The sequence below is a fragment of the Scleropages formosus genome, chromosome 10, assembly GCF_900964775.1.
Source record: "Scleropages formosus chromosome 10, fSclFor1.1, whole genome shotgun sequence".
Taxonomy (NCBI): Eukaryota; Metazoa; Chordata; class Actinopteri; order Osteoglossiformes; family Osteoglossidae; genus Scleropages; species Scleropages formosus.
This window is the reverse complement of record NC_041815.1, coordinates 16,186,115-16,207,630: the sequence shown is the minus strand read 5'-3', so window position 1 is coordinate 16,207,630 and position 21,516 is coordinate 16,186,115. Positions and strand designations below refer to the sequence as shown.

Sequence of the window (21,516 nt, the reverse complement as noted above, 5' to 3'; positions counted from 1 at the left end):
AAGCTGAGAGCATTAACTGTAATTTTCTGATGGTTACACTGATAAAGAAAGTAATGTTAAAGATCCACCCGTACAGAGCCAGCAGTCTTCATTCTTTGCAGAGTCACTAATGGTCTACAGTAGCTCACACATAACTTACATTTGCTGTAGCCTTCTGATCGTTTTTAATGTGTTATTTAAATGCGTGGTGGCACAACCAGTTTGCCCTGTGGCTCCTGTCTGGTGGGTCTGGGGTTTGAGCCCTGCTTGGGGTGCCTTGTGATGGACTGGTGTCCCGTCTTGGGTGTGTCCCCTCTCCTTCTGGCCTTATACCCTGGGTTAGCTTCCGACTTGCTGCGACCCTGCTTGGGACAAGTGGTTTCGGACAATGTGTGTTTAAATGTACTGTTAAGGGGTTTAATAAACTCCCACATCTAGTGGATTTGGAGAGGCTTAAATTAATTTTTTTCAAAAAAACCTTTCTTTACAAAATTTGATTATCTCAGAGTAGAAAGGGTCTTAAATGTGAAATGAAGTTTTCCATTTGTCCTTTAGTCAAACTTTGAAAAACTTTGGGATTAGTAATGCTTCAGACAAGCTCAGATTAATTTGAACTCTGTGCAGTGGTCTGTGATTCCTGAAGGTTGCTTTACAAGGTAGAAGCCTTTGCCAGTGTCAGTTTCTCCCTGGTTGGTCAGATGCTTTTACTATGTCTGCTTGTCATTAGAATAAGGGAAACATCTACTCTGAACATGTGGCCCCTCAAGCCTACAGTCATATCTCATTCTCACACACAGTTCTGGCACATGGACATCATTGCAGTCCACGCAAAGTTCAGGTCTTAGATATTCAGTTGATCCTTATCGAATTTTGTCCTGCCAAGTGATCATCAGCAGTGTGAGTTGATCTCATTAGACAGAAAGGCCTTTTTTGCCTTAGTGGGGTGTGCTTTGTTTACATTCACTAGTAACCACTGCATCATTTGCCTACTTCTGTCAACATGTAACCTAAAAGAGCATTAGCCCTTCACGAAAATACTTTTGAAAAAATTGCTTAAACCTCTCACGTGCACATGACTGTATTTGACCTGTACCTGACTGGTCTGTGATAAGACCAGCCCTCCAATTGTGTAAATGCTTGTGCTTTTATTCCAGGGAACAGCGTGGTATGTTTAAATGCCAGTGGGGCTCTACTGTGATGCGCGATTCCCGAGGATTAATAAATAGCTGCCACCCGTGTCCTGTTAAGGTTCATTTGTTGGACAAAGTATTACGGTTTGCTGTCCTTACACACTGCAGACACTATTCCAGCAGAATTTATGATTCAGTATGTCGTTTATTGTTCTACACATTCTGGACATGGCTTGTTCAAAATGATAAAATAAATCAAGTGCTTTAAAATTTAAAATGATTAGAGTATAATGCTCATAATTGTTATACCTTGACTTATCTTAGAGGTTAAGGATTTAAGACAGTTTAAAACCAGTTATTTTCTGAATTAGTATTTTGAAAGAATGTTTTCATTAAGACATGCTAATTCATGTTTCTTGTAAATTGTAGGTTATTAATTTTAAGGAACCTCATATTTTTACTATTTTTGCAGCTGTTAACATTGGCTATTTTCCTGCCTCTGGAATCTGCAAATTGCATTTGTAGTGATCATAAAATGCTATAATGTTGAACATGTCTGAGATTTCAGCAATCATTGTGTAGACTAAGTTTCAAAAGCAGTTAAAAAACAGCTGGTCTCAGCGCATTCTGCAGAAACTTTTTGATAGTGGTTACCTTCTAAGACATAATGCCTCAATTTCTAGACTCCCTTGCTGGTGGCAGCGACTGCCAACCAACCACACGTTGCTTGTGGCCTCATCAGGCTGGGTGCTCACGTGAATGCAGCCGACAACAAAGGCCAGACCGCCCTATATTTGGCAGCTACCTATGGCTATCAGGAGGTCATTCTGGTACTGAAATATCATGCTGTTCAATATAAGATTAGGCAATCTCCTCAATGAATAAGAAAATAAAACATAAAAACTCAGTGTGACATGGGGAGTGTGAAAGGGAGGGCAAAGAACAGGCATCTCCCACAGTCGCACTCTAGTCATATCGCATCTGGTGTTATGACACATGAAAACAAAAGTGCCGTAAATGGTGAACTGGGTAAACACAGTATATCACCTTTACACTCCTGAGAGGGGAATTGCTGTCATGCACAACTTAAGTTGTACCGGTACATATACCTACCTTTTCGAATGCAAGTCATATTACATGTAGATTATTAGATGAGATGAGTAGTTATTGTAAAAATGTGGGATTTTGCTTTGCAGACATTTTTCACTGCACTAAACTGCGACCTGGGATGAGTTTAAAGACTGGAAAAGCAATTAATCCTTCTGAAACAATTTGAAAAGGTTCATATAAAAATATGGATTGTATCATTTAGGAAGTTTGCCAAGAGCATCTAGAGTCATTTTACATTAGGAATTATGCGGTGCAGAATTATGGGCAGTGTCTTTTTATGCTATGTTGAGAGCAAACAATTTAGTTTTTTCCTGGAAAGATAAAAATCTCGTCTCACTTTGGAAGAAAGGGGAAAACCATGTACGTGTCATAAATATGGGTGTGTGTGTCTCTTGGGTTCGTGAATACAACAACTGAGTTTGTGACTTGGCAAGTCCAGCTAAATCCATAATCCTCTTTCTGATTTGTGTGCACCTCTGTGCGGCTGTGTATGGCAGGAACGCAGCAGCGTTTCAGAGTCAAACTCTTATACCTAGCAGTGCAGAAATGCACGTGCGTGTTTAACTGGTGAGAGCGGTCCAGGGGCTTTCCAAAATGAAATATTTTTGGTATTCAAAGTTACCGATTGATGAGCTCTGTTACTGTCTGTCGGTACTTGGTGTTATGCCAGAGCACAGGTCACCTGTCAGCTGGTTTGCATATCACACCTTAAATACGTTCAAATCTTGACAGACATGCATACATCTGTCTGTACGAACGTGTTAATTTGACCGATTCCATTCCGCTCAGATATGTGCGAAACCTCATCGGAAAGAACGGCCACTGTGGTAAAAATAATCCTAACGCACCGACTCCGTTAGACACGACACCCGTAACAAAGGTTTGGTCAGGTTCCCCCACAGTGTGTGAGTGTCACGGAGTGAATCTGTTCCACTGATGTATGGATGAGAGACCCATTGTAAGTAGTGTATCTAGCAGTGTAAGTTACCATGGTGAATAAGATGTGTGGGCTGATAACACTACATAGAGTTCATTGGGAGTCGCTTTGGAGAAAAGCGTCTGCTAAATAAATAAATGTAAATGTAATGTTTGAGAAGAGATGTGTTTTTCATTCATGGTTGAGGGGTGTAGTGGGAGGGAAAGTGCGCACAGGCAAGTTGAGACTAATCTCTCTTGAAACAGTTTTTGTGAGAAAATTTTGACATCACGCTCAGGACAAGCGGTTTCAGCCTGTGTCTGTGTGTGTGTGTGTGTGTGTGTGAATTACCATGAGTACTATAATAGCTGTAGGCACAAGGCGTGCCCAGACTTTTGCTCCACAGGAATCTCCGAGTGGTCAGCCGACATTATTAGTTGTCACCAATCACGCTAAAGACCACCCTTAAGCACTTTTTTTACAGTGTTTACACTTAATTGTATGTCTTGACCACTCAGTATGTCTGTGTCCACTGCACTGAAGCCTGCACTGCCCATAGTTTGATTTATGTTTTTTACTGCCTAAATTCATTTATTCTTCATTACCTTATGGTATATTGTCATTCTTTGGATATAAATTATAATGAGTTGAATTGTTTTTCCTTTATTTTTATATAGCACCCTTCCCAACAGGTTGCCTCAAAGCACAGAATTATACAAATATTACACAGACATGCAAAAACAGTAACTTCAATAAGTAATAAGAGTGATACACAGTTAAAAGAAGTGCAGAAAAATCCAGAATTTTACAGAAAAGAGGAAACTAAATTCCTAAGGTTGCTACAGGAAAGGGGGGGGAGGGGGGTGCAGTGGGTTTGACTGGGTCCTGCTTTCCGGTGGGTCTGGGGTTTGAGTCCCACTTGGGGTGCCTTGTGAGGGACTGGTGTCCTGTCCTGGGTGTGTCCCCTCCCCCTCTAGCCTTACACACCGTGTGGCTGGGTTAGGCTCCAGATCCCTGTGACCCCTGTATGGGATGAGTGGTTTCAGATGGTGTGTGTGTGTGTGTGTGTGTGTGTGTGTGTGTGTTACAGGAAAAAATATCTTGAGCCCAAGGTAGCAGAGCAGAGCAGCCTACTACTTCTCCTAGGTAAGCTGATGCTGCAGAGTATGAAAAATAGTGTTTTGTAAACAGATTCTGGAGTGTTCGGGTGGCTGAGCGGTCAGGACTACCTGTGTCTGATGAGTAGACCTCTAGTTGGTCAGAGTTTACACACTGTCTGGGCAGGAAAGTCCAGGTCTGGTAGTTAAGTGGTTGAACAAGGTGGTTATTACACAGAGTGATGGATAGCAGCGTGGACAGCCATACCTTACATTATCTGCCAACAGTTGATTGGTTTATTGGTATTCCTATCGGGGTGGGGGATATGGTGGTGCAGTGGCATAGTGGGTTGGGTTGGGTTGGGTTGGGTTGGGTTGGGTCCTGCTTTCTGGTGGGTCTGGGGTTCAAGTCCCACTTGGAGTGCCTTGTGACCAGACTGGTGTCTTGTCCTGGGTGTGTTCCCTCCCCCTCCACCCTTTTGCCCTCTGTTACTGGGTTAGGCTGCGACCCTGTATAGGACAAGCAGTTCAGGTGGTGTGTGTGTGTGTGTTCTTATGCTGCTGGTAACATCCTGAACTGAGAATTCACATGGAAGATTTTGTATTTCACTTCATAAAGTGCAGAATGCTATAATAATCTTGCCTCCATCTGTGATATTACTTTAACCACACAGAGTTATACTGTGCGTGAATTGTTTGCTGTTAGGTCTGGTTGTTATACAGAGAAGTATGATGTGGAACATTTTGGCAGGATGTTTCAAACATGGGGTGGGCGAGGTGAAGCTTTTGGATCCTGCTGGAATGTTTGTGTTTGTGCTTGCTGCTCATGAACACCGATGCACGGATCACTTTTTAAACAACACTTCGAAAAGATTCTGCTAACACAGCAATAACATGGCTGTTTCACCATGAAACACACGCATCAGCTCAGCGATTGCAATGTGTCAACAGAGACGCTGTGAAAGACTCAGTGTGCTCGCTGTTTGAACAGTCACCCAGACAGGTGTGGCTCCAGTTTCCAGCGGAATTCCAGGTATATTTACTTTTGCTCTCTCTATGGCCTTATGCAGGTTTTCGCAGTCTCTCACAAGGCTTTCTGAAAATACAGTAAAAATGGATTGTAACTATGCATAAGAAAACGTTTATGGGGTTTGACGTTTATTGCATGATATTGTTTAGGTTTGTCAACAGGATCTTGAATAAGGACATAAATTGCAAAACATTTTATGATATCACGGTTATATGACAGTGTTCCATTTAGGCTCATATCAGATATCCAAATTATAGTCTCTCTTTGAACAGCCTTTTTCCATTTGAGCAAGTAAAGACTTGATAGGAACATAATCATTCTCCCAGAAACTAAACTCTGCCAAGCCTGTAAATATATCACCACCCTGGACAAATCACTTTTGACTCTGAATAGACTTGAATGGCAATTGGGCGTTCCAAATGTGCATATCATGGCATGTGAAAGATCAAAGTCTCTTGTTTTTTCAGTGCTTGAGAAATGTTAATATGGGTTAGAGAGGAAGTTGCTTAATCATTCTGAAGGACATAGAAAGCCCCACACTTCTCCTACATCTACTTACAGCTGTCTCATCACCTGCTACTTGTGTACATGGTCAAATGTTTCTTTTTTTTTTATTTCTCAGCTTTTTCCTTAGTTTATTCCATAAAAAATTCCATATCTGTCTTTTTCCCCAGCAAAATGTTAAAGTTTTTTAAAACCTTCGTGATACAGAAAGTAGATTTGCTTGCTACATTTTCCATGGTCATTCCATACTTGATTACAAAAAAAAAAATTTCTACCTAGAGGTAATGTCTTGATTCATTTTCAGAGCAGTCCTCCTCCTTTGGTGGCTTGCTTGTCCCATTCACAAGGGCTCCAAAATTTGAAGCCTGCTGCTCCTCAGTCTTGGCCCTCATGTGAAGGAATGAATTCCTTCTATCCCTCAGAAATGCTTCATTACTTACAGCATTCAGCAAAGCTCCCAGTACTCATTTTTGGGACCCATGTCTGTACTTATGTATCTTCAGCGTCACAAATTACTCAGCATCTGTTACCACTCTCTAGAAATTTGCAACTGAAATTCACTTCTAGTGTCTGCCAAATGCTTACATGTGAAAATAAATTACTATATGTGTATTGGCATTAGAGTTCAACTGTTCAAATGTAGAATGATAGATGGAAGCATTATTTATCCTGAAGGAAATAGCGTGAGACAAAAACATACATGCAAAATTAGTGCTAGGCAAGTGAAATTCCCATGGATTTAGAACTGCTAAGTAGTTTTTTTTTTTACATCTATGGCTTTTACTTTTTGTCAAGTACATTTGTGAAGATACATATACTTTCACTTTATTATGTTTCTGCAATCCCATTATTTACATCAATTTATTTAGCTGACACTTTCCTCCAAAGCAACTTACAGTGTTGAGGTTACAATTATTTACCCAGTTATACAGCTGGCTAATTTTACTAGAGCAATTTTAGCATAAGTACCTTGCTCAAGGGTACTACAGTCAGAGGTGAGGCTCAAACCTGAGACCTAGGGGTCCAAAGGTAATAGTACTAACCCCTATGCTACCAGCTGTCCTGTTACTTGGTTATTTTATTTATTTATTACATGTTTGGGGGTTGCGGTGGTGCAGCATGTTTGGCCAGCACCAGCTTTGCGGTGGGTCTGGGGTTCAAGTCCTGCTTGGGGTTCCTTCTGACGGACTTGCGTCTAGTCCTGGGTGTGACCCCTCCCCCTCCAGCCTTACGCCCTGTGTTGCTGGCTTAGGCTCTGGTTCGCTGCAACCCAGCTTGGGACAAGAAGGTGCAGACAGTGTGTGTTTTACATGTACCCAACCATATATCATTAGACTTGCATTTCTTGTATAACTAACATAATATGAGAGCAATGTGTTGATACTATGAAAAGATAGCATTTCTCTGTACAGTGAGATGAGCAAAATTTTTGTGATGTCAAATCAGAATTTAGTCAGTTCGGGGTTACCTAGGGTCTTGTGCTTTTTTTTGCTTCCTTTTCTTTCTTCTTTAATTTGATTTTCTAATAAACGTGGCAAACAGGATACAGTTTTGACAAATGTTCTGCTCTAATAATAACACATCTTTGAGTACTGATTCTGTTGAACTTATTTTGCAGCTATTGTAATTTAATGAGAGGGGGTGCAGTGGTGCAACGGGTTTGACTAGGTCCTGCTCTCTGGTGGGTCTGGGATTTGAGTCCAGCTTGGGGTACCTTGCGACGGACTGGCGTCTTATCCTGGGTGTGTCCCCTCGCCCTCCAGCCTTACGCCCTGTGTTGCCAGGTTAGGCTCCAGTTTGCTGCGAGCCCGTCTGGGACAAGTAGTTTCAGCAGATGTGTGTGTAATTTAATGCTTAAGCTTTTCAGTACTGTAGATACATTTCATTAATTTTATCCTAAAACAGGATAGGTTTTTTCCTGCTTTACTTCTGTTCGTCCTTACAGGACACTAATACCTGTCACTGAAATCAGTGGCGTGGTTGTGCATGGATATCCCAACAAAAAATGATCCTGGCTACACACCCACCTACACTTCACAGATGTTTAGTCATCCTTGTCTTCCAATGGATATCACTCTAACTGTACATGAACTCCACATCCAATCTAAAAAATGTATTGCTCTTCTGCTGTTGTGTCTACTTCTCTGAATGACTATAACCTATATTGTGGCGGGGGGGGGCAGTGGCGCAGCAGGTTTGGCTGGATCCTGCTCTCTGGCAGGTCGGGGGTTCAAGTCCCGGCTGGGGTGCCCTGTGACGGAGTGGCGTCCCATCCTGGGTATGTTCCCTCCCCCCTGCACCCTGTGTTGCTGGGTTAGGTTCCTGCTTGCTGCAACCCCATCTGGGACAAGCAGTTTCAGTCAATGTGTGCATATTGTGTCAGTCAAATATTTCCAGATGTATGATACTTCGAACTGTGAACTTGGCAAGAAGCAAAGAATCCAGATCTCAACAGAGTAAAGGATATCTATAATAAAAGAATGTAGTCTGTGGTCTCTTGCCTTCACATTACTTCAGTCTAGGGCTCAAAGTGACATACTGCTACATCTATTATGTCTACCCTTTCTGCTTTCAATTTGCTTAACAAGGCAATATCCAAGGTTTCTTTTAGATTCTCTAAATCTTCCTTCAGTATCAGGTTCAGATCATAAACCACTATGATCCTCTCTCTATTTAAAGAATTGAATAACAGAATTGATTATCTTCCCAGGTCAACAACAGCACTGGATGTGAAAGGGTTTGACTTTGAGGGTAAGTATGTAATTGACAGATTTTGAATGTCTAAATCCTGGGTAAATTATAAATCACAATAATTAAGTAAAATTTGTACATGACAGTTTGTACCAAAAGGGATTTATTTCTCACGGGGAAAAAAAAGCTTTCGTGTCAACAGAAATTTAAAAAACCATTTCCTTGGCAGGATTTGAAGAACTTCAGGTCTCTCATGCATTTTGCGGTGCAGGGGGGATATTATTGTGCCTGAAATTTTCACTGGAAGCAGGAAGGGGTCCTCCTAGAAATCTTGTTAACATTGTGTTATCCGACACTCTTTTGGATTCCAAGAACTGTGTATGCCCATTAACATGTTTATTCTGTTCTAAAAAATCTGAGCCAGCCAATAGGAGTCCATTTAATGGCTAAATAGATAAAACTGCTGGCACCCGCTGCCTGTCCTTGGGGCCATGAGGGGATTTCCATGCTCTATAATCCATAGGTGCCAGATACTAATGGTAATTTGCTCCATCTGTTTCCTATTACTAGAAGGGGATTTCCACCAGGGCATGTGACCAAGGGTCACATAGTGCGGGAAGAAAAGTTATAACTTGCACAACCATTTCTGTGCATATCACAGTGGTTTGTTCAAGACCCATTTAGCTATTTTACCTTTGAAGACAAAACTCCTTTGATAAAATTACAGAAATATTTTAAACTATTCTGTAACTAAAGCAGTCCATCCAGACTTTCAGGCATATGCTGCTGAGATTGTTTTTTGTGTGGTATGTAAACTGGTTACCTTCCCTAAAGATAAAAAAACAAAAAATCATAAAAACTCTTTCATAAGATTTCTTTTTTCCATCGACTCATTGATGTCCTCAGATGTTTTATTGAAGCAGTTCAGGGTATTATATGACATTGCTTAAGCTCTATGTCCCCCTGCTGCCATTCTAAATCCCATGCAGGCCCATGGAAACACTGCTCTGCATATGACTGCTGGCCTGAATGTTGACGATGGGCACCAGGAGGCCATTATCAGGCTGTTGTTAGCAAATGGAGCGGATCTAAGCCTCCTTAACTACTATGACAAAGATCAGCCCATTCATCTGCTCCCTCCTGGCCCTCAGAGTGAAAGACTGGGTCATACAACTCTCAGTTTTTTTTTTTGTTTTCTACAAAACAAGACAGGACAAGAGAGGCTTTATTGTAATTTCATCCATATACAGCTGGTACTTTTCTATGTGAGGTAAATGGACTTCAATACAGATGTTTGAGTATACCTGGACACAAGTCAAAGTTGCTTCATGACAATAAATTTCGTCTTGTTATTTCCAGCTGTGAGAGCTATTGCAAAGAGGAAAAGAGTTAATATCATCCAGTCATGGCTAAAAAGGCCAAGAAATGAATGTAAATAACTTTCACTATTACCAGTATTTAATCAACAACTCATGAAGACAGTTACTCGCTGGGGCTGCTATATACCAGAAGACAAAATGTAAGGTTTCTAATTGATATGGTCATTAATCTAATGGGTAAATATTGTATTGATAAACTGTGTTTTTATCAGTAACATTATCTACAAGACAATATACTGGCTATAACAATAAAAAATATATTTGCTTTTTAAGACTAAATGAAAAATTAAAATATATACTGGAACAGATAAAAGGAAGAAAGAGTATAAGAACGTGCTATTTGTATTTGCTTTAGAGTAATAAAAATAAATAATAACGAACAAAAAGAATAAAAATAAACAATGAAGAGGTGCAAGAAAGAGTCAGAAATTCACTTGAAACTGTGCTTCTGAAAAACTACAGGCCAAGTCAATGGGTCATTTCAATAGGCGTATGATGCTATGAAGTCATCATTGGTTGAGCTGAGTTTCAAATTTCAGACTGGTTAACAGATCATTCTGTCTATGACAGGTTGCAATTACTTTTTAACCTAACGAGCTTTAGGCTAAAGCCAAGGTCACAATAACTTTCTTGGTTGCTGGAGGTGGATTTGAGTGGCTACAGCTGGAAGCGACTGGACAAAGGTCTGGAATAAAGGACAGTGACAGCACTGATGTTGACATTCAAACTGCTTACCTGGGTCACTTGGAAATTTATAAAAGCATTGGTTATGGATTTCTTGTTCGATACTTCATAGAAATTTTCCCTCTGAAAAAGCACTGCAAATTGTGATGTTTAACATCCGATGCCACCTTTAAAAAGTATTTGTGATTTAAATTTATTTGAAGCAAAAAAAAAAATATCCAACAGTCCTGAGTAGTCCCAATCTAAACTATGAAATGGCCCTTTTCAGAACCTTTGTGAAGTGTGAGGCCATAAGCCCTGTTCTCTGCAGTTGGGTGTATTTCCACAGTGAAGGCAGACACTTTGGGACTGACCATGTGAGCAAAGGAGATGTTGCTGGTTTATATTTACATTTACTCATTTAGCAGATGCTTTTCTCCAAAGCGACATACATCTCACAGAAAATCCAATGTGTGCAATACATTAACAGAAAGAGAAACTTAGACGCAGACGTGTGATTCTTCTGCATCCCTTCCTCTCTGACCTTGGCCACTCCTCTCTAACCTATCAGAGAGCAGTGATTCCTTCTTTGGTTCTCAAAAACAGCAGCAGTAACATCAATTCTGGAGAAGGACACAGCCCACTCCTCCTAGAAACCGGTAAAGACATGACTCTCTTTGTACCAAGCAATGACAATTCTGGAACAGGGAATACTAGCTACATCCCCTCTAGACAGAATAGTGACAGTCCTTCTGGGACAGATTGAAACAAGAGTCTGAAAAAGGAATTGAAATGCGAAGCAGCTAGAAACTGAATCTCTGCGTTACTCTAACCTGGAGGAAGCACACACCCTGTGTAGGGGAGCAGGTTTTGGATAAGGCTAAAGACCCATCTCTAGACAAAAGCATGGTATCCACCTCCCTATTGCTAAACCTAATGGAAAAGGAATATTCTGAAATTGCCAGGTGAGTTCTGTTTTTCTCCAGAAATTCTCAGAAAGCCAGCAGTATAGCCTGTTTTTTCTTATTCAGGAAAGGGGCTGAGCTGTTGCCCTGAACGAGCTAAACTGGAGCTATGGGTTCTCCACCCCACGTTCAATCAGAAGAAGACTTATTTTCTGGTCCTAGGCAGCAGAGGAATGTGTGCTTCATCTAAGCAGGGAGTAAATGTAGGTGCCTATTCTGAAAGCCCTCTCGAAGTTCCAGTAGTCTAATATCCTACGGCTGGCACTGGCTGTGGATAAGAAGCTGCGAGAACATCCTGGCAGTGCCGTCTCCAGGCCCCCTGTCTCTGACCCCAAGAACCCTCTATCATGTATTAGTTTGCAGCCTGCAGATTGCTTTGAACCTCTCCACTTCACAAAACAGTCCTCCTTTCTCAGCCAACAGCAAGCTATCCACGCCCTCTCACACTACTCAAAAGGTGAAGGCCAAGTCTCCACTCCAACTGTAGTTCAACTTCAAGTCTCACCGCCAGCTGTAGTACCCTTGAGCAAGGTACTTACCCCAAAAAATTGCTCCAGTAAAATTATCTAGCAGTATAAATGAGTAAATAATTGCAAGCAGCTTACCGTAAGTCGCTTTAAAGAAAAATGTCTGAATAAATAAATGCATTGTCAAATGTAAATGTAAATGTAAGTCCTTGCTGTATATCACTCCTCCCCACAGACAAAGCATGTTGATCCTGCCCCTTGTACGAATTCCTGGAGACTTACTGGCTACAACTCTTGTCCATTACTCAATGCAAAATTAGCATGATGACTGCATTAACCTTTTGCATAAATCAGAACTTTGCCACCATTATAAATTGTGCTGCAGGAATTCAACACAAAATGAGAAACTTCTGACAGCTTGTGTTGTGATGAGGGCATAATTTACATTTTTTTAATTTGAAGAAATCCCTCTTAGCATATATAGCTAAGAAAGAAAGAAAGAAAGAAAGAAAGAAAGAAAGAAAGAAAGAAAACATCCAGGAGCTATCATGGGTTCAACTAAGGAAATTAAAAACAACATCTTCTTAGAAATATATATGATTTATTGTGTAGAATAAAGGCAGAATTCTTTATTATAAAAAAACGGAATTATACCAAACGTGTATAACTTCGTCATTCATTGTTCAGCAACGTGTCCACAAACGCAGAGACATACTTATAGTTATTCTATCGCCTACGACGTCTCCACCCTGGCGTGGGTGTGATTCGATTGTTCATCGGTGGACCCAACCTTGGGACAGTCTGAGTCAGGACGCTCCCAGAAAGATAAATCAAAACAAACAGCGGCAAAACGTAAGAGACGGGTAAAAATTGGTTACACGACGAACGAAATAACTGCGAATACAAAACCGTTTGCAGGCAGGGCGGGAAGCGATCATCATGATCATGTTAGTTAGGGAAAAGAGTTTTAAAGGTAGCACATGTCCGCGCTGCTCACATCCCTCCTGAAGTAGTTCTGCTCCACGGGTGTGTACAAACAGTCCGACTGGTAGTAGGGCGCGTACTCTGGGTTCGAGGCGCCGGCGTCCTGGGGGCCAGTCCAGCTGGACAGGGTGCCGGAGTGGCAGTGTTGCAGGTTGCAGTGCTGGAAGTGGTAGTTCTCCTGCGCAAAGCCGAAAGCCGAGTCTAGTCTTGTGGGAGAGCTGTAGCACGAGGAGGAGGAGGAAGAGTAGCTGTCGTGGGGCGAGTAGCTGTTGTAATCGACTGGGCTCGAGAGGCTCAGCGACAGGGAGTCGGGGGACGAACTGGGAGCCTGCAGCGCACAGACACACAACACAACACACACGCGTCAGTGGGTGCGGGATCACGAGCGCGGAACGACGACACCATGAGCGTTCGCAGCCAGCTCAGCTGATGCGACCGTGCCATATCATTATCATATGTATTCCGTGTGCGCAGCGAGGGCTCCGCATAGCGAACACCGAAAACGAGCTACTTCTTGGGTCAGTGTTTGTCTCAGTTTGGATGGACAGACAAAAAGAGCGTGAAACGCTCACTGCGTCGGTTGTCAGAAAAAAAGTGAATAAAGTCAGATGGATCTACGTGTTTTACTAAACAGCTGCTGGAAAATCCAGGATTTCCTGACACCCTGTGACCTGTGTGTGTTGTCACTAACTGAAAAAAAAGAGAAGGGATAAGAACAGCAAAATGACAAAAATGCCGGGACTCCTACCATGGCATTGTAGTAATAGTCAGAATTGGATATATAATGTCCCTGGGACCAGTGCTGAGTGGAGGAATCCGGAGGCAGAACGCTGGTGAAGCTGTCTGTAGGCAGCATCACGTTCATCGGCTGCGGGCTGTCAAACGGACTCGTCTCCATGGGGATGATGTCGCTATAAGGAGGTGGCAGCGGAGCGGCGTCCGCCACCGGGCTCGCCGAACACACGTCAAAGTGATGGGCTGGCAGCGGCAACGAGAACAGAACGTATATGAAGAACGTGAATAAGCAGAACACATTTAAATTAGTAAATGCTTCAGAAGTGATGTCATGGGAGCCCTAGCCAACAGTTAAATCACATTTAAATGCAAGTTTATAAAAGGGGCCGAATATACTGCGCGAATGGGAGCCCGAGTTAGTTTTGTCAATTGTTTCTGTAATCCGAGTATTCCGCGTGAAGGTCGTGGCACTCAATGTAAGTCGTAGTCTGGGCATGATTTCTGTAAAAAAAACAATTTTTTCGCGATATAACCTTCTGTATGTCTTTATACTTTGAATGTATTGTCGTATAGTAGTAGTGTATAGCAATGATAGGTGATTTGCATATATCGTCTTTTACACTCCTCCCTTTGGAGAATTTAGCTTCTAGCCAGGATGGCTAACATGCATTTGTAGGCTTAAGTGTTGCATTTGATGACTATAATAAATATTTCTCACGATTGCACGTGCGAGAAAACATTTGCATAATTGAATTTTAGAAGCGTACCTCTTAAAAACAATCTGTTAGTGTACAAACCTGTGCTTTATGCTTAAGTAATTCTATTTATGATGACTAAACGTAAATATAACAGTACAACCGAAATCATATGTTTATAATATTGAATTACCCTTGAACTTTCAGTGATACACCACTCTGTTCAGAAAGTTGTGGCACTTGTTACAGCGCAAGATAATGATGAAAAATGAAAAAAAAAATCACGTTCGGTTTGTTACTATCTCATTTATTGTCTTTGTGTAATTTTAAAAATAGCTGCTTGAAAGTGTGATATACCTACCCGTTACAGCCAGGGTGGAACAAACGTCTGGAATCGTAAAGCTCTGTGATATCTGAAATTCCGAGGAGGGGGGGGGGGGGGGGGGGTGAAAGAACGTTGAACAGAGAGGGGGGGTTGCATTAAAGATCAGCTTGTAAAGAGAACACGTGTTTTTATTCTGTTACCTGCGTCTCTTTCTTGTTTTCGCAAAAAAGAGTACAGGTACACCCTGCCTTACTAAATAAACGATACTGGCTGGATACTTCGCTTCAGCAAAAATACACATGATTACACACGTCTTGCAGCTTCCTTAGTTAGTTAGTCCACTGACGTAGGTCTTTAAAATCGTGTAATAATTTACTTGTTAGGTGCATGATCTCCCCTTTTCATATGTGCAGGCAATACAAGACAGCTCAACTGTTTATTTTTGTCATGATACAGCGTGTAATGCCTTAACAAATCATAATTCCGGGCAGCTCTTAATAACGAGCACGTGAAGTTGAAAGGACATTTCCTGAGATCTTATTTTCTTAAAACTGCCACTACTGGAAACAAACAATGATCAATGTCTATGGCTACAGTAACCAGAAATAACTGGTTAAATTACTTGAAATGACAGCCCTTTAATTTAAGGCAGTTTGGATAATTATTTATGAGCGTTGGTGCAGAGGGATTTTAGCAAAACATTTCATACGGAATAATCATCTGTGGAAATGTTGTTCTTGTGCAAACACGTGGGGGCAGAAGACCGTGCCAAGGGAGTCCAGACACTGCATGCAGAGACAGGCTCTGTACAGGTGTGGACTTGTGAGACATTCACTGCGCAGACCGTCTTTCTCGTTACGATGTTGTCTTTTGATCGCATGGAAAGGACTTTGTCCAGAACGAGAATGCGGCTCTTGACTGCGGGGTTCGGCAAGGAAGGGAGTGTTTTCTGAGAAAGGACATGATGTAGCCTTTTCCAAATGCGCTCTTCACTGCAGCTAAACCCCGGGAGGGGGGGCGTTTACATGATGTATGGATTCCGCCTTTGTTCCGTGGAAAGAGACGCGAGTGGGAGTTGGAGAAATACAGCAGAACGTAGGCGGAACAAATCGTGGGGTGGACCAAAAATATTAGTAAAAGTGCTCTAAGCACTTAAAAACATATATCGTAGAGAAGGGGAGAATATGCGTGCTTTGTACATTTTGGATGTTCCCCGTATGTCTATGCAACAGGCCACGTGTTTTTTTTTTTTTTTCCATAAATCGTACCACATATTAAAGATACGAACAAGTACAGCAAGTGTGACACAAGTGGCCCTTGCCTAGACACTCATTCTTACCGTTGCGTTTTTAATGGCAGCCTGGCGGGCCCTCTGCTTCTGTAGTAGCTCTTTAACGGGCGCCTTCACTCGCACACCCTGGTACACCTTGGGTTTGTCTGCAACAAGATAGTTACAGCTTCCAGACACGAGCTTTGCTCGACACACCCACCTGCCCCCTCTCTTCTTTGTAAGATGAAGATCAGGAATGAACGTTCCTATCTACTTCCTCAAAAAATAACAGTATAGACACACACGTACTGTATATATTTTGTATAAGTCCAGAAGGCCACATTTGTAAAGTGCATGCCCTGTGTGCTACATTTTCGATCATTAATTCATTTTAGTCACCGCTGAGTATAAGAAAGATATAACAAATATTCGTGTGTTTTTAAATTCTTCTAGTTAGTCCTCACTACTCTACTGGTAACGGTGAATGTCACTGTAGCGTCCACGATTATTTTTTTAAAAACATCTCTGGGGATGAAAGTAGACAAAAAGCACAAATCATGTCTTTCACTATGGGACTATTGTGAGTGCTAAAAGTAATCTGATCTTAACCTGGGCTCTGGTCTCAGTGGCGCGCGGCAGCGAATGGGTTAGCGGCTCGTGTTACAGCGGCGTCCGAGCTCGCGCCCGTCAGCCATTTTGAGTGCCAGAGAGGCTTTGTGAAATACACCCAGTTATGTTGAACACGTAAGAAAACTAATTTTAAGAATTTAAAAGAACTGCTTTTTCATAAATCAACTCTGATCGCCACAACAGAACAGGGTGTTTTTCTTGTGTTAAAATCGGAAACCGATAGTAAAAACAAAGCTCAGAGAGAGTAGTGTGTGTCTGTCTGTGTGTGTGTGTGTCACGACAAAGAAATTGGTGATGAAGACGTAAAAGAAACTCGTAAATCTGGAATATGGGAGAAAAAAAAGTCGCGTTTTAGAGCATCTCCCGTGTAAGACTCTCCTGTTTCGCCAAGTAAGTAATTCGTGTAAGTACGAAATGTGTGGTAATGAAATGAACAGATGCCGACAGATCATCGTGTCTTGGGTTAGCGAGCTTTGCGCTGCGCGAATCGTAACTCGCGCGCGCAACGGATCGGAGGCAAAAACATGACATTTCTCCGGAAAGGGAACGATATTGATATATGATAAAATATGTAGTCTGTTTTTAGTTGAGATGTAGCCGACCCTGATACTTTAAACAGGTAGCAACTTTAAATAATTATCAAGCAATAGACAGTTGGACTGTACAACTATATATATTTATATAATATATTATTAAGCGAAATAAGCTGCACAGCCTTACGTTCTAAACGAGTTCGGTTTAGTAAAGCCAAGCCTTTGAGAAAATGAACCGTGTCCGCTTTTCGGACCCTATCCGTTTTAAAGTCTTCTCCCTTCCCTTCCGCGCTCCCTCGATAACAGCCTAAGAGTTCCCTTGAGGTGAAAGTGAGAGGTGTTCCGAAACTACGCCACTCAACGGTTAGTGTGATTAAGACAGCGAGGTGTTCCTCGAACTTCCCCACAACCGGCAAACTAGCATTAAACGTGATGTGATACCGACTAAAGCGTCCCAGGTACCCCGCTAAAGCTAAAACTTCCAGACCGATCCTCGTTAAATATTCATGTATTAAGATTATTTTTTTTGCATTAAATATGGCAAATAGTAAGCTTCACGGGAGAGAGATACGCCCCGTTCGAACTAGCGCACTTTCTAAATTCTTCCCTCACCTTAGTGTGTGACATTATTAACGTTACCTTTTTTTTAAATCGCTGTGCCACATCTTACCAATAACTTGACTTCCAAATAAAACATCGGCAGAAGTCCATTACACATGCCTAGTATGATAACTCGGACAATTCGTGATGTGCAATCTGAGTGGCATTCATTGACAAAGGTGTTCTTTTTTATGATTTCACCTTAAAAAAGAAAAGCTCTAGGAATATCTGCAAGAACTGTTGAAGTGTTAATGAGTGTTCATAAAATGCAGCAACGTGCCTCTTTCTAAAGATCCTGCAACGTGAAGCCTCGCAGGGGGCAGGGTGCATTGCATGGAAAACATGTGAAATGTATGTACAGTACGTAAGGCTGCCGTATTGAAAGATAATTCCAGAGCTCCTCGGGTCAATCATCATTTACCTGTTTATATTTCACCTTACAGTTACACGAATATGAGTTGTGTGTCGAATTTATTATCTAATCTTCAGTTGTGCTTCATTGTTCCTGCAGTCTTCTTTGTTGCTAACTTGTATCTTTCTCTTTTGTGTTTTTCAGGTGTATTTGAAAATAACAATAATTACAAAAACACCGAAAGAAGAATAATCCCAAGAAATGAAAATGAATGTAAACTCACCAGACATGTTTGCTGAAAGAAGCGAAAGCCTCACGAAGAAGTGCTGCTATGAGACTCTTCAATTTGGCTGTCCTGGCTCAATTAAATGGGCTAGAATGAAATAATTGCAAAAGTTGCAGAAAGTCTCAACATAAAAATCTTAAGGCAGGTTGAGGACATACAATAATAAGGAAATATAGCTAGGGATATATTAGTTTGAGTATTTCTCTCCCCATGCCTACTATTTAAAACCTCTAGAACTCAATGATTTGACAATCAATGATTGCGCGATACTTTCAATTTGAATATTCAAAGGCTTCACAAAAAGAGTGTTCTTTTAGTGATAAACACTATATTAATACTTTAAATAAGACCCCCTTTAATAGAATTCGGTGCTATTTTGTCACGGAACACAAAATCAAGTGACATTTGTGGCATTTTATACACCTTTTAATGTCCAAGTCGTTACCCCCCAAAGACAAAGCACAATTTCACTGTGAGAAGCGTACGCTATGTATTAATCACTTTAAACCTTATGTATGATATCTCTTATACGTTCCACTAGGGACACATATGACGACTAACGTTTTTCATATATATTTTAGCGCAATTTTTTAGTAATATTTAATAAAACGGTGATGTTGTGGGCGTGGCATGCGGCAGTAGCCATGACTGTCCTCCCGACTGCGAAAGCATCCTCTGTGAGGACTACTTGACACTTTCACTGATTTCCTCAGATATACCATAAGTAGACATATACGTTAATATCTTTATATACAAGTACTACTTATTGTTTTGCTAAAAAAACTCTAGATTTTTCACATTGACAGTTGCAAAAGCACAGATTGTAATGATTTAAAAATGTCAGTTTTAATTATTTTGCATTTATCACTCAGTTTCAGTGTTTATGACATCACTACTATATACTGTCGTCATTTTATCCGGTCGTCCTGCAATAGAATATGTTATTTGATTATATAAATAGTTAGACAAAACTTGGCTATTATTCGATCTGTGACGGTATAGCCACGAATCAGATGAGCGACTTCATAAACGACCATAATAAAGAATCAATGTAAAACAAAGGTGAAAAATATTAATCTAGCCATTTGTAAAAAAAGCAGGAATTGTATATCTTACGATATTTCAGGATTTAAGAAACACTTTCTCAAATTTATATTGAAAAGCGAAGATCAGATTAACTCTTACCATTAGTACTGCTAATTGCTTATAAAAATCTAAGTCACTTAGGAAATAATCAACTCGTGTCCTGAGAAAGTTTTTCAGCGGTGTCATTGATCTTTTCTGCGTCTTTATAACTTTAAAAGCACAACTGCTGCCATTAGGCCCATTTATGTCGGGGTACAACAGGCAACTGGAAATGAATTTTAGCTTCCCCTTCCAAATTTACTAATGTATTTGTATAATATGCCGGTATATGCAGTAGATACGTGAAATATTTATGAAGAATCATTCTGCCGCTCCTGGTTTAACGCCAAATACAGAGACGTAGACGTCCAGTTTTCATCTCAGATAATTTTTTATTAATTTCATATGTCTATACAGTTGCCTCGTTATGAGAACCACAAACTATATATACAATTCAGTATTACTTGATATGAATGTCAAAGCATTAAACGGGAGAAATACTGAAATTAATAGATCCGCAGCTAAAAACAGTGAGGCTGATGTGAATATGCAGACAATTTAATTATTAATACCAATCGAGGGCGAACTTGACATCAGTTTGCTCGTGCGTGGGATAGTTGATACTTCATACGTTTTCATATATTTATATGCATTAATGATGTATAAGAGCGAAAGTCTACAACATGTAAATAATAAAAGCCAGTGTATACGTTTACGTTGTTTAAAGGACAAAATATTATTGCTGGCATATTTTGTTAATGAAGGGGGTGCGGTGGCGCAGTGGGTTGGACCACAGTCCTGCTCTCGGTGGGTCTGGGGTTCGAGTCCTCCTGGGGGTGCCTTCCGGCGGACTGGCGTCCCGTCCTGGGTGTGTCCCCTCCGCCCTTACGCCCTGTGTTGCTGGGTAGGCTCCGGCTCCCCCTAACCGTAACCCCTTATGGGACAAGCGGTTCATAAAAGTGTGTGTGTGTGTGTATTTTGTTAATATTGTAATGTAATTTTAAACGTTTCAGGATGTGCCCACCCTAACTGTGCTCTGTTAACGTATCCATGAGGCTATATTTATATTGCAATAGGTAATATTTAATTAAGGTGACAAAGGAGGATACATTTACATTTATTACTTTTACTCAGCAGACGCAAATGCGTCTCATAAAAAATACAATCAATGTGTGCATAATGATTAAATTAGCAGAAAGAGGGACTGAGTCTAAGATGCGGACGCGATTCTTAGAGTAGTTTGTTTCTTTCCGCCATATCATATGAATCGATGGAAAATTTACATTTATTCATTTTGTAGAGGGTTTTCAAAGCGAACTACATCTCAGTACATCATACGAGTAGCTGCATATATTACATCACATATATGTGCATAGTGTTGGAGAAGGTCAGTGTCCCATAAAGCTATCCGCTATGTCTATTTAGTTCGTCTAGTGTTGTACCATTTTGGAGCATGATGATTTTCTGCACCGACTCCGAGCCTCCGAGGTCGTCAACACGAGAGGAATGAGACAGTACATTACGTACTTCGCTTCGGTGCACCGACGGCACTGATACTGTGCTGGGGACTGCAGATTTACCGTTCCACCGCTCCCAGTTCAGGGCGGACAGCTGACACGAACAGCCTTTCACTTTCTTCACCACTACATTTACTGAGTGGAACCACCGACGCAGACGAACACCCCTTCGAAGCAGGTGCAGGCGAACGATGACGCGCACCGGGGCAGCAGCGCCATCTAGCGCGCGACTGCCACGCGCGACGCCATACGTAGGCGGCGCGCGGAAAGAGAAGGTTGTGAGGGGTCCGTCCGCAAGTGCACTTCGTATTTTATGGGAGCGCAGGTAATTTCAGTCTGTTCGTTGTTACACATTAATTTAAACGTATTCGAAAGAAGGTGTTCCACTTCGTCGTTTTGCTTGTTCCACCTATGAACGAGAAATTGCCCTTAAAAGTCATCACTGTTGCAAACACGTGACAAAAAGGCATGCAGAGCCGTTAGTCCGAACACCAGCGATTTGACACATTACTTACTAGCAGTTTTCTGCTACT

The 21,516-nt window shown here is 41.3% G+C and overlaps 2 protein-coding genes across 2 annotated transcripts; one reads left to right on the top strand and one right to left on the bottom strand.

Annotated features, from left to right (window-relative positions):
• Positions 1-1,051: 1,051 nt before the first annotated feature.
• Positions 1,052-11,951, top strand: LOC114911701 (NF-kappa-B inhibitor delta-like). The gene is made up of 7 exons (XM_029255876.1): positions 1,052-1,079; positions 1,134-1,144; positions 1,793-1,939; positions 8,164-8,222; positions 8,477-8,517; positions 9,409-9,609; positions 11,821-11,951. The coding sequence occupies exons 1-7, from the start codon at positions 1,052-1,054 to the stop codon at positions 11,949-11,951; spliced, it is 618 nt and encodes a 205-aa protein (XP_029111709.1).
• Positions 11,952-12,546: 595 nt separating this feature from the next.
• Positions 12,547-21,059, bottom strand: linc.pou2af1 (lnc RNA pou2af1). Its single transcript, XM_018742930.2, has 6 exons — positions 20,994-21,059; positions 18,339-18,428; positions 16,010-16,107; positions 14,707-14,758; positions 13,664-13,893; positions 12,547-13,243 (listed from the first exon to the last, which is right to left on the bottom strand). Exons 2-6 carry the CDS (start codon positions 18,343-18,345, stop codon positions 12,899-12,901), a joined length of 732 nt encoding a protein of 243 aa, XP_018598446.2. The 5' UTR covers positions 18,346-18,428; positions 20,994-21,059; the 3' UTR covers positions 12,547-12,898.
• Positions 21,060-21,516: the final 457 nt, after the last annotated feature.

What these genes read in the sequence shown, in the direction of transcription:
- linc.pou2af1 (XM_018742930.2), bottom strand. An exon ending in CTGCCATTAAAAACGCAACG is followed by an intron (nt 14,759 to 16,009) that starts GTAAGAATGAGT and finishes TCGGAATTTCAG; the next exon opens with ATATCACAGAGCTTTACGAT. An exon ending in TTCCACCCTGGCTGTAACGG is followed by an intron (nt 13,894 to 14,706) that starts GTAGGTATATCA and finishes TGCCGCTGCCAG; the next exon opens with CCCATCACTTTGACGTGTGT.
- LOC114911701 (XM_029255876.1), top strand. Translation starts at nt 1,052, where the DNA reads ATGACTGTATTTGACCTGTACCTGACTG. An exon ending in AGAATCCAGATCTCAACAGA is followed by an intron (nt 8,223 to 8,476) that starts GTAAAGGATATC and finishes TTATCTTCCCAG; the next exon opens with GTCAACAACAGCACTGGATG. An exon ending in GCTCCCTCCTGGCCCTCAGA is followed by an intron (nt 9,610 to 11,820) that starts GTGAAAGACTGG and finishes ATCATGTATTAG; the next exon opens with TTTGCAGCCTGCAGATTGCT.